Here is a 12,845-nt window from a genome sequence, read left to right as displayed (position 1 = left end):
AGATGCTGGTGGTGGTTCAGCACTGTGCCTGAAGTCGGGAAGACTTGAGTTCAAATGCAGCCTCAGACACTTCCTACTGTGTGAGTCACTTAATTTCTGCCTGACAAAATGGATTCACCAGAGAAGGAAATGGCAGGCCACACCAGTATCTTTGCCAAGAAAATCCCAAATGGGGTCATGAAGGGTCAGGCATGACTGAAGAATGTGGTTTATCTTATATGTTAGTTTAGACCTAATTTCTGCTAGATTGCTTTCCTGTTTCCCAGCATTTTTTGTCAATTGCCAGTTGTCAATATCCTTGGGTTTTTTGAACACTAGGCTAATATGTCCAATTGCTTCTGGATCTAACCTATTGTTACATTGAGCAAATTTTCTTATTTTAAACTGGTACCAGTTTTGAAAAATATACTGCTTTATAGTAGAATCTGTATTCTGCTAATGCCATGCCCCTTCAATCCTACATTTTTCATAATCTCCCTTGAGATTCTTGCCCTTTTCTAGATTTCTTTGTTGTGTCTAATTCTATAAAGTAACCCCTTGGATAATTTGATCAGTATGGTACTAAGTCTGTAAATTAATTTAGGTATTGGTAGTAGGATGGCCCAATTTCTTTTATTTCTGTAAAGGGTATTTTGTATAGTTGTCCTCAGTGTGTACTAAGTCTTTCCAGTAAGAATGATTGATTTTTAAAAAATGAATCTTCCCTTAATATTTTATTGGGTTATTGAAAGGATATAACAACAGATGTATGCTTGTATGTGGTGAGGGTGGGGAGAGGAAAAGGCGAACAACATAATTGCAAACTCTGTACTGAGAATCTGCCAGTCTGCTCCTCTATGAAGCATTAGTAGTGTAAGACTGGGAATACCCTGTATATAGGAGTGGCATAGATCCTAGCAGGTCTTTCCCAACTCTGAGATTCTAAATAAGGCAAGCACAAAGTCCCGGTATCCATCTCACAGGCAGAGCCTCAGATGACCTTATCTCTAAGCCAGTCAGTCCCCCTCTCACTTGACTATTAGTAATAGCAGGGGACCACAGCTGCAGAGTTTAGGATAGCATAAGAATCAGCACTGAGGGAAAATAAAGCCAAGGTGGCCTGCATTGGGAATATAAGGAGAGTCGGATCATGAGTTTAAGGAGGTTAAATTGGTTGTTAAAAGAGATTCTAATAAATATCGATAAACATCAGATGAATAGTCAAGAGGCAGTAAAATGCAGCTAAAGGAGAGGTGAAAGATCCCTCAGAATTCCATGGAGAAGGCCTTTTTTGTTTGTTTTAAATAATAGGAGGCAGGGCTGTGAAAAACACAATTCTCCCTGGGATATGTGGGCTGGGCTCCAGGAGCTCAGCCAAGAGCTGCGAACCTGAGCTGCTTGTTTCCAAAGGGGTAAGGGAGCCAAGTAAAGCTGACAACAGTCTGAACCAGTCATTCCTGAAACTCCAGGGAAAGACCCGCCCATCTGGGACAGGCACAGTGGTCCCCTCCAGCATTAAGCAACAGTGTCCAGCTGGGTCAAAAGCTGCTTGAAGCAAGGAAAGGGAAAGCTTCCCCTACTGGCGGGAAAAGGCTGAAGGTAAACGTTAACCTTTGCCTTGCCACATTGAGGGGGAGGACAGGTAGGCTACCCAACGTGGACTCTTTCAGTGAGCCAGGCTACAACCCTGTTCATGAGCCATTCACAGAGTCTCCTTAGTTTCCTAGTTCCTAGTACCACTCATCACTCTCTGACCAAGGAGTTCATCATCTATTTTGAACATTCAGTTTTCAAAGCTCAGTTCAACTCATAGTGTATTAGGTGCTTACTCTTGTGTAGTTAGTTACAAGATTAGAGGATGGGAATGCAGTGAAAAGAAGTCCCTACCCTCAAGGTGTTTACCTTTCGTTAAGGGAATTAACACATTTACAAACGACAGAAAGGCAAGGGGATTTGAGAAGGGAAGAGAACATTAAAGTGATCATGATTCTACCAGAGTCAATTCCAAGAGACACTGGAGTATACAACAATGTGCAGGCACTTGTGCACACGCATACGCATACACACACACACTCTTTCTCTGTCCTTTGACTCACTTGGAAAATGTTTTTTAACAAATGGGTTGCTCAGGAAGTAGCTGAGAGGGACACCTGGGCTGGTTATTTGTCAAGGGAATTTCCTTGTACACCCTATACTGTATAAAGTTGTTCCCCTTCCGGTTCTCCACCCTTAACTCAACCAAAGCAGTCCTGTTCCTGCTCTATCTCAAACACACACCAAAATCATCTTCCCTAACCTAAGAGAAGGAAAAGCACTGTCACTGACTTGCACAATAATGACCACAGAACCAAGCAATTTCATGATTTTTAAAGTTCATTTTAAGTTATGAAGAACAGATGTCCAACATTTCCAAAATGATGGATAACCTGTGGATCTGGCAGATGAGCCTCCCTCTGTGCTGTGTTTTACTCTTGTTTCCATAACTGGCTGCTTCCCACTTCTATCAACTTCTTTCTCTGAGCTGAGGCTCAGTATAGCATCCTATTCATCTCTCTAATCCAACTGTTATGAAGGAATCAAGTATGTCTGGGTGGAGGGTGGGGGCAATTTAAAAAATTTTTTGACTCATCATGTATCAACAACCGCAAAACGAACTGTCCAAGGCTACTGGGTCAAAAGGAATGAGAAAATGGTTGGCACATAACTGCCACAAAGCATTTCTAAAGAGATGAGTAAGCAGCTGCCCAGGAAAGGCTGTGAGAATATGCAAAAAGGTGCAGGTTATTGGTCTAAACCCAGTGTTTCACCAAACAAGGCAAACCAACTACCTTTTTTTTTGGGGGGGGGGGGGGGCGGGTGTTGTGGTGAAGCAGGAGAAAGATCTTATCAGACCATCTCAGTGTTTTCTCTTTAATTGCTTCCAGGGAGTTCAATAAGGAATACTTACCATTGGAAACTGTAGAACTTTCCTAAAAGGAGGCTGTGAACAAGAACTGGCTTTACCTGATCTAGGGAGCAGAGGATATTAAATCTGTTGTCGTTCAGTCACGTCCAGCTCTTCATGACCCCATTTGGGATTCTCTTGGCAAAGATATTGGGGTGATTTGTCATTTCCTTCTCAGGCTCATTTTATGGTTGAAGAAACTGAGGCCAACAGGGATAAGTGACTTGCTCAGGGTCACATGGCTAGGAAGTCCTTCTGACTTCAGGCTTGGTGCTCCATCCATTGACCCACCTGGCTGCCCTATTAATGGTCTCTAGCCTAAATATGTAAGCAGGACCCACTGGCTCTTAAATATCCTAATCTGAGTTTCTGAAAGAGATGTTTTGGATGGATTTGTCCCTCAAGAATCTACCACCACTTTTCTTCTTGGCCCATCACTTCCTTGTACTCAATATACAGCCCAACCTCATCTTCCAGGGATATGCTTAAAAAATTACACCATTTTATGTGCTCACTTCAAAAGTCTACAAAGGTTGCTATTCTCTAATTTATCTCAAAACTAATCAGCCGTGACAGTTGTGACAATGTCCCCAGAAAGTTGAATTCCCGCAGAAATCCAATTCCTCAGGAAGTCTTTCTTACAAGCCCGCCTCCCCCAAGGTTACTATTTATCTATTCTGTATGCTTTTTGTCTGTCCCTATTTATTTACATGGTGCCCCCTATAAATGTGAGCTACCTGAAGGCAGGATCTGTTTTTGCCTTTTTATTAATTTTAAGGGCTTAGCAGTGTTTTTCATAAATGCTTGTTGGCTAACAATATTCTTCGACAAGTGACTTCACTGCACTGGAAGATATGTTATTCTCTGTGAGGATATTTCTCTGATATGTCTTTAACACTGCTGTCGGAACATGACGTGACTCAAGACACTTGGGGTATGAACAGAAATTTGTAGACTGATGTATGGAAAGGAACAGGAATGGAACAGATTTGATGTGAATGAGCCACAAACAAATTCCCATAGATGCTGAGTTCTTATTTTAATTTGCACAGATATAAAAACATCCATTTGTAAGCCTCTTTCCACTAAGTTAGGCACCACTCATCAATTGTGGTATATACAGATATCCTCCATTGCTTGCTAAGGCAGAAAAACCAGGGACCACTTTTAATTTATCTGCAACAGTAGACAGAGGGATATTGTAGCTTTTATAGGAACCAGCAAGGGAATTCAAGTGATTTAGAAGTAGGACATCTGACCATTTAGATGATTATGAAGGGAGCAGCTATTGCATTCAATACTGATTCATTTGGTTGACGCTACAGAATTCACCTCAAACCCCTACTGATGTATAAATGCAAATGGCATGATTTCTTGCCTTTTGAAAGTACACTCAAAATTCAGACAAATGAGACTTGAAGGACTAGAAAATGCTTTAGTGAAGAAAAAAAACAGAAAATCCAAATCACTCTGAAAAACAAACAGGCTTATTAACCAAGTGACCAAATTCTGAATGTAAATTAAAGAATGAATCATCACCTGGTAAGTAACAACAAAAATCTAAGCCCTCACTTTTGTAGGTAAGAGCTGAATCCCTATTGTTTGTGACTTTGGAAAAGTCCTAAACCTCTCTCTGGACCTCAGTGATCAGACATCTCAGTTCTGTTCAACTGCTCTTGCTTGTTCCCATGTGGAGTCATGATACCTCTTTGGATAGTTCTTTAGTGCACCAGAAGATCTCTTTTATCTATATTTAAGACCAAATACAAAATTATACTTTTAAAAAATTCCTTGGGGGGTGGGAAGCATGCACAGTAAGAAAATTAAGTACAACCACAAACTTGACTTTGGATATTAAAAAAGGAAGCTATCTTCTTGCACAACAAACCTTTTAACTTATTTACTTAGTTGGATCTTGGAAGATATTATCAAAAATCTTCCAAGCAAATGTCTCCCTTTATACTGACTCCACTGTGGCCTTAGAATGTTGCCATGTACTCAAGTTCTGGATTTAAACCATGATGCTGGTTGATGTTTGAATGGGAACAAAGTTTGATGTGGATGGTCTGATGAAAGATACCAAAATGTCAGACAGCCCATCGACTGCTGTTGCCATGAGATCCAACAGTCAACATCAGTCTGATAAGCTATCCGACAGGACGGTACAGCCATGGAGATGTCACGGACGACGATAGGTACAAAGTGGATATTCAAGCAGGATTTGATGGAACATACATAGACCAATTTCACTTGAAATGAGCCTGAGGGAAAATGTGATCTGTCAGCTTGGTTAAAACTCAAATTCTGTTCTAAACAAATACCCCAGAGATTACTTTTCCTAAAGTAAAAAAGAATGATCATTTCCCTCAAAGTTAATATGAAAGGACCAGGTCTCATCTGTCAGAAATCTCTGGAAGCAACATCATACAAATGGAAATAGCTAGAGGAGGGATACAACTTTGTAGTTGTTAGAATTAGAGTTTATGGTAATTTAAAGAATAATAGTATAGGTGACATCTAAAAAAAATGAAATAATTCTTCATATGTGATCTGATATAATGAAAGCCAATTCTATGCCTGTTAAACCTGACAAACATCTTTTTCTATTTAAGTAAATCGACAACCATTTCCCAAAGTGAATAATAAGGACTTAGCTTGCCAACCAAGATTCTTTGCAAAACAAAGTTCCCAACTTGAGTACCATTCTGGCCTACAAATGAAAACAGAAAAGGTGTCAAAGTACTGCTTTTTTCTCTTGGGTTTGGAGATATCAGACACAGAGACTGTAGGCAGGACAAGGCAGCCAGTCAGGTGTTAAAAGCTAAGACAGTGAAAAAACCACTCAAGAAGACAGACACAATTCTGGAATGATCAAAGATGACTTTATAAAGGTTTTTTTTTCTTTTGGTGGCCTCATTCTAAATATACAGAATAAAAAATGGTGCCAGCTCATTTATGAGGCACGAGCAAGATTTTCCTTACACTGTCTTAAAATGTAAAAGGCACCCCAGAGGTGTGCAGTGGATCATAAAATGACATTTTTTTCTGGGTGGGTGAGGAAGGAGGGCTGGGAAGGATGGAATATTAAATATCATGATAGACATGCAAGACTGTTGTCCAATCTATTATCATTCATATACATTTTGATGATTTAGAAAAAGAAAAATGTCCACTTATGCCAAGCCAAATAAGTTTGATATATGAAAAAAAAAATTTTTTTTGAGGGAGGTGGCTTAATGTCTCTAATTATACTGCTGTGCATTAATTTTGGGAGTAAATTAATATATTAAATGCCACACACCATCCAACTCAGAAAACCCAACTCAGACTGAATTAAGAAGACTATATACCTTACCTTTACATACAAGTCTGTCAATAAAATGTATGGACTAATTGCTTTCAGAAACAAAATTTTTCTTCTTTCCCACCGCCACCCCCAGAAAAAAATCATTAGTTTGGAAAATGGTTGGTTTTTTTTCCGTTTGCTTGTTTACAATAGTGCCAATTTAAGTAGGTCCCATCAATTATAGTTTCTGTGAATGGGCAAGTAAATTGTATCTCTCGGCCTCATTTGGTTTTTTCCTCCGAGTACATTTGCTGCTGGATTCGCTTGACATAGCTTTGTGCCATGGAATTGATGATGGATAAGATAAAGTAGCACACCATGACAATAACTACATTTTCAAATATCCAGGACAACCAGTTTTCCCCCTGTAGGAATAAACACAGAAAAAAAGCAAGAAAATCCTTGTTAGTGGAGGGCAATAGAAAAAAGAATGAGAACTGAGGCAACCTTTCTACAATCCTGATCATTGGAGCAAACTGAAATAGGAACAGATACTAGTTCCTTAACCCTCCTGGGCTTGAGTCCACATGACTGCCATTCAGGCCTTCTTATTCCCAAAGTGACTGGCAAGGACCTGGGCCTGAAAAGGTCTGTGATGATGACCAGCAGCCACATGGTCAAAGCCTTAATTCTGCTTCTATTAACTTGTTACTGCATTGGGAAGAAGCCAAGTGTGAAGTCATTTTGTGTCATTCACTAAGCAAATGAGTTGTCATTACTTTTACATAGAATAGTTCAATAATAATGGAGCATCTGCAAATATAAAACTGAGGAGACTGTAGGGCTGCGCTCTTAAGCCAACATTTCTTTCCCAGTAGACTTTTAAAAAAATATGCTTTAAAATATCTAGTTCTGTCAAGTGAGGGCAGCAAAGGACAACATGGTGATTGCTTCGGAAGCATTAAATACAAGTTTTTTTCTGGTTTCTAGTTCCTGTTCTGTGCAGTCAGCCTCTTTTATAAGAAGTTGGGCTTTTTCCTTTTTCTGAGAATCACCAATGTGGTTCTAGAAGCCAAAGATCAGAGCTTAGCATAGAACTTTGTGACTCCATTATGATCAAGGACTTGGTAAATTTAAAACACTTTACTGCTTTCTTATCAGCCAAGGAAAACATTAAGAATAAAATGAGCCACTTTTATTAACGATAAGTTACATTCCACACATTATCTAAGGCTGTGGATTTTGGGTAATATATTCAAAAAGTCTATATTTAGTCATTTTATTTTGTATTACAGGTCCATTAAAGAAAAACAGAAATAGTTCGACTATAAACAACACTAATTTACATATTAAGAGCAATCATAAATTCAAAATTCAGTTTGTCAAGAGACCTATATGAGACATAAAGGAATTCCTGACCTTGTTTTAGGCAAACAAGCCCCACACTAATTAGTCTGAAACAAGCAACTCATTTTTTTCAGTTTAAGAAAGATTGTGAGTAGCTTTTTCTTCAAATTTTCTGCTTCCTATTAAGGAAGAAGCAGCAAATATCAAGTTCTGATTAAAAATGCTTTGGCAAAAGTAAAGAGAAGGGAATGACTTGGAAGTCTCACCTGTGGCACACCCTCCTCTGTCTTGTGGTGAAGCTTCTGCCGCTGGGCCTCCAAGTACTCTTGGAAAAGTTTCTGCAGAGAAGGACCCAGACTGGGCACGGACCTGCAGGTAGGGTACAGCCAACGAAAAAGAAAGCATTTGGGGAGAAAGCAAAAAAAGGAATTTGTAAAGATATGCTCGACTTACCACCCAGGCTTAAAAAGATAAAAGGAAGGAAAAATGAAACCATAAAACACAGAAGAAAGATGAGTTGAGAAAAGCCAAGGCACAAAGAGCTGGTGCTATAATCTTTCTGAAGAGGAAAAAGTTCCCCTTCCCCACAAAAAGGGGTGAGAAAAACTGCTCCCAGAAACTGATTATGAGAAAGAAGGAATAGGAATGTGAGAGAGAGAAAGAAAGAAAGAGAGGGAGAGAGGGAGGAAGAGAGAGAGAGAGAGAGAGAAAGAAAGAAAGAGGGAGGGAGGGAGAGAGAGAGAAAGAGAGAGAGAGAGGGAGAGGGAGGGAGGGAGAGGGAGAGGGAGAGGGAGAGGGAGAGGGAGAGATCAGCTGAAGCTGTGCACTGCTGTGGTAGTGAGAATAAAATGAATGACTTCTGAGAAGCCCCACATTTATCACCACCAGTTCCTGTAAGAACTGGTTTGAACCGATTAATAAGGAAATGACTTATGCTTGTGTCATCCACAGTTAAAAAAGAAACTGCCCGCCCTCTCTCAGACTTGCCCCATCTTCCCAGAGGGGGCGGCCCTTTTCTCAAACTAAGTCCTTATTAGGACAATCTGTGCGTCATCCTTATCCAAAAAGAATGCATTAGCAAATTTGGGAGGCACCTCCCACCAGTCAGAAGTCAGTCATTAACCAAAGAACAAAGAAGGAACTCTGAACCTTGACTCACTCCACACTTTATGGTGGATGATTTGCACAGAAACTGCCATACGTTGCTAAACACCTGGTTCGGAGATTATTGGGAGGGTGATCACCGATAAGCTTATGTGTTCTGAGCTTCCTCTCGCCCGTAATACGTGGAGACAGTGCTGCTGAACTGGCTGAGCAGCTACAGCTATCCCGTTCCTATTCTGTACATGCTTGAGGGCATTTTTAAAATGGTAACTTGGGGTCACTTGGGATATAAAATATTCCTTTATTTTTCACCCCCCCTTTGGATTTCCAAGACAAAAATAATCTTTCTAGAGGAAAGAGCATTCCATTATACATTTAAATAGAATGTCCAGTGCTCTCCCAACTGCACATTCTTAGTAGAAGTACCCTTTATTTTCTAGACAATTAACCAAAAGGTGTGGAAATTAGACATGATTTAGCTGTATTCCACCTAAGAGGGAGGAAAAAACATCTTGCTACCACAAAGCAAAAGGTAACACGTTTCTAACAATTTTCTTAGTTCTGTAAATATTTACTGAGCTCCTACTATGTACATAGTTTGGGAGACTAAAAAATTGAGAAAGACACAATCTCTTCCTATAAGCAGAATTCAGACTAGGAATTTAGTTGGGAGAGATAAGACATTCACATGAAGCATTTCCTCACCAAGACATTATAGAATATAATGATAAGTAGTATTATATAAGTAAAGAAGTATGGGCAGTATATAAAGTGGTACGTGTTTAGCATAGGAGGAGTACAATAAATGCAGACAGAATTTGAGAAGGTGGAACTGGAATGGATGGTGGTCAAAAGGAGAAACGAACATTGATAAGGAAGCAGTAAGGGGCAGGGGGGTGTGTGTCTGTGTGAAACTGACAGAAGGCTGTCTGCTCCTTCATTCACTTATTCTTATTTCTCTTTTCTGTCTCCCTTGCATTTGGCTACCTACAACAGAAGATGGAATCTGACTGAGATAATCGGCTTGCTCCTTTATCAGTAGCTCTTACTACAACAGAAACTATGAATCTTCCTTTTAAGAGGATATATTTTTCCTTGGGTGAATCAAGTAATGGAAAACAACTCTTCCTTAAATAATAATGCTTCTGGGGCTCCAACAGCTCATCAGTTTACACATAAGAAAAAACACACATATGAAAAAGCAATTTCAACAAAATACATGTATAAATGACTTTGAAAAACTGAGCCCTGTAAGATATTTCCTTTGGGAGCTGATTCACTCACTAGCTAAAAAAAAAAAAATTCTACTGAATGACTCGCAGGCGGAGTCATTCTAAACTTTGGGGAAACCCAGAGGAAGGAGATCATTTAAGAAGTAAATTATAAACCAAGACTGTATGCTAGGAAAGGTAAAATTACCATATGGACTTTTTTTGGGGGGTGAAGGGGTAGAGAGAACATAGTAGGGAGATGGAAGGAAAAGTGCATAAAATGGATAACAATCATTTAAAAATTGGACTAAGTATAATGTTTTACCATGTCCAAAGCTACATTAAAGTGCTTCATTCACATAACATTTTAGAAACCAATTCAAGGAACAGCTTTGAAAGAAATATACTGGGCCTTAAAAATGATTAAATTTTCATACTAAGGGGTATTGTATATGATTCTTTCTGGGGACAGAAAAACCCCTTAAACTCCTAATTTAAAGCTTTCTTATTAAGTTAATGCCCAAAACTTCAATACAAAAATCTCCACATAAATCTAGAAAGAATGAACTGAAAACTTAAGTAACTTCTTAAACTATCTTGCCTCTCTGCTCCCCTTAACCCCTTGGTTAAAATTAGCTAAACAATTTAACAGTGAAGCTGGTTACTCTCATCTTTCATGATCTTCTTCCTATAAACAATAAATTGAGCTAAATTCAGTATATCTGTAGCACTTCTGCATTGATGTTTTCTTCATTATTTTAAAAGCTATTTTAGTAATGGACTTTAAAATACCTGGCATTATAGCCCATACTCTTAACGTGTTATTTAGGCAAACAATATACTCATTCCCCAACCTATTCCTTCCAAAGTGATTGTGAAGCAGCAAATGGAAGCTGAACTGAATAGAAGGATTAGGAGTTACACCTTTAAGACTAACTGAAAGTAGAAACTGAGTTTGCTTCTAAGTAATTTCTATCAGGTGGTTGTTCACAGTCGGTTTAGGGTACAGCTCAAGTGACATTCATTCTCTCAGAATGAGAAGACAACCTGCCTTATTCCATGAGCTTGCCTTAAACCCACTATCTGCAATGAGAGGTGGTTCTGAAACAAGGAAGAAACATACAGTCTGGAGAAAGGCATACACAGAGCTATTTTTTGGTTACATGTCATACTAAAAATACACTTAAACCACCCTTGCAAATAACTACTTGCCCTGGAAAAGCAACAATTAAGGAATGAGCAAATTTGATTTAATTTATTTTATTCCTCATGTACTTTCCTAGTCTAGGAAAACATATTTCAGATTATTAAAATTTTAATTTGGGCTTCACTACCCATGTTTGATAAATCTACCTCCCTCAGCAAACACTCCTCTGCTAAGTGTTACAGTGGTTATTCTTGACTGTATTTTTGTCTTCAGTTGTTTTTTTAATCACAGTCACCACCACTAGAGGCTCAAATACAACATACAGGGCTTAAATCTGGGAAAAGGATTTTTTCATGGCTAACACATCATTATCTGATAAAACAAATTAAAAAACAAGATTTCTGTGCAAACCTTTAGGCTCTGAGATATGGATATGAAGTGAATTTGGGAAGAATACTGTAATTCTTCAAGACGCCCACCCATTTTTAAACCTTATTATTATTAAACCTTATTTTTAAACCTGCTGCTCAGGTTTTTGATACACACTACCCTCGGCTTGTGGAAAACTGTCCTTAGGGAAAATTCATTGTTTTGAACTTTTTCCATAGTTGCTAATTATTACTTAAAGCTTACATTATTCTTCATGCCCAGGAAAGGTTTAAAATCTTCCACAGAACTATTCCAAACTGGCAGAGGTTGCATAATGAGTGGGTGGAGTGATCAACTACTTGTGTTTTTCACAATGCTTAATTTTTCATTCATTTTTTAATCCCAAGTACACACCCAATCCAAGCATGCCTAGAATTCAGGACTGTTATTATTTCTATTTTCAAGAAACTTTCCTTGGCTCTTAAAATATTTAAATGTATTCACTTGGTATTTAAAAAATAACAACAAGAAACCATCACAACCTTAATCTGAACCTCTTTCTTGAGGTGAAGATATCAGTCAATATGTCAGCAAGCCTGTCAAAAGTCTCCCTTGATTTGTTAGATTCAGTTGGCTTTTTCTGACAGATCTGAGCTTTGTGCCAGTGAATGTCCATAAAACACAGGGAACAGTCCTTACTAAGAAACATACTGAATTCCAACATTTGCCTTACTTTTTTGACCTCCCAGAGCAGAAGCACATAAAAATACCTCCCCCACCCCAATTTCAAAGGTGTCTATAAAGGTAGGGCAATTAAAATGTCTAAGATAAAGATTCAATACAGGCACAAATAAAACAAAATAAAACAACTTCTCTTGAATGCAAGCTTTGCCCTGACTCTGCTAGTAGCTCTTCAAAATACTAGGGTATCAGTCAGGCAAACTACAATGCTTTTCCTGTAAAAATGCTCCATAGCATATACTTGTGTCAGTTCAAAGAAATGGCTAAGTTTTGAACCTTTTTCATTCTAAAGAAAAGTCACCATTGCATATTAAAACTGGAAGAGACCTTAGAGGCCATCTAGTACAACCCCCCTCATCTTACAATGAGCAAACTGAGGCCTAAAGAGGTTAAAGTACTTGCCCCATGTTGCACATATAACAAAGCTGATTCAAGGCAGAGGCCTCAAGTTAAAAATCTTCTGGGCCTCAGTTTCCTTACCTGTAAGATATGGAAGTTGGACTAGAGCTATTCAAAATCCCTTCCCTTCTAACTCTATAATCCTATGACTGCTTTATAGAGCAACAGGGTGAGCTAAAAGTATAAAAGTGAGTATTAAAAAAAAGAGTGATAGAGGAATAACACACAACATTTATTAACTCGATGAATGCTCCTTTGAAAACACAAGCTATCCCTTGGTACCAAGTGTTTGGTAGGAGCAAAGCTGTGAAGACCAGG

General features: G+C 38.7%; 1 protein-coding gene across 9 annotated transcripts in view; it reads right to left on the bottom strand.

The window, feature by feature from the left end:
• Positions 1-5,783: 5,783 nt before the first annotated feature.
• Positions 5,784-12,845, bottom strand: part of VMP1 (vacuole membrane protein 1) — a 131,821-nt gene continuing 124,759 nt past the window's right edge. For all 9 annotated transcript variants that reach the window (XM_072646897.1, XM_072646902.1, XM_072646899.1 and 6 more), the window contains 2 exons: positions 7,823-7,925; positions 5,784-6,634 (listed from right to left, as the gene is read on the bottom strand). In XM_072646897.1, coding sequence (XP_072502998.1) covers positions 6,491-6,634; positions 7,823-7,925 — 247 coding nt within the window. In that variant the 3' untranslated portion in view covers positions 5,784-6,490. The remainder of the gene's footprint in view (positions 6,635-7,822; positions 7,926-12,845) is intronic.

Source organism: Notamacropus eugenii, chromosome 2, assembly GCF_028372415.1.
Source record: "Notamacropus eugenii isolate mMacEug1 chromosome 2, mMacEug1.pri_v2, whole genome shotgun sequence".
Lineage (NCBI taxonomy): Eukaryota > Metazoa > Chordata > Mammalia > Diprotodontia > Macropodidae > Notamacropus > Notamacropus eugenii.
Note: the sequence above shows the minus strand (reverse complement) of the source record. Positions and strands in the feature narration are given on the sequence as shown.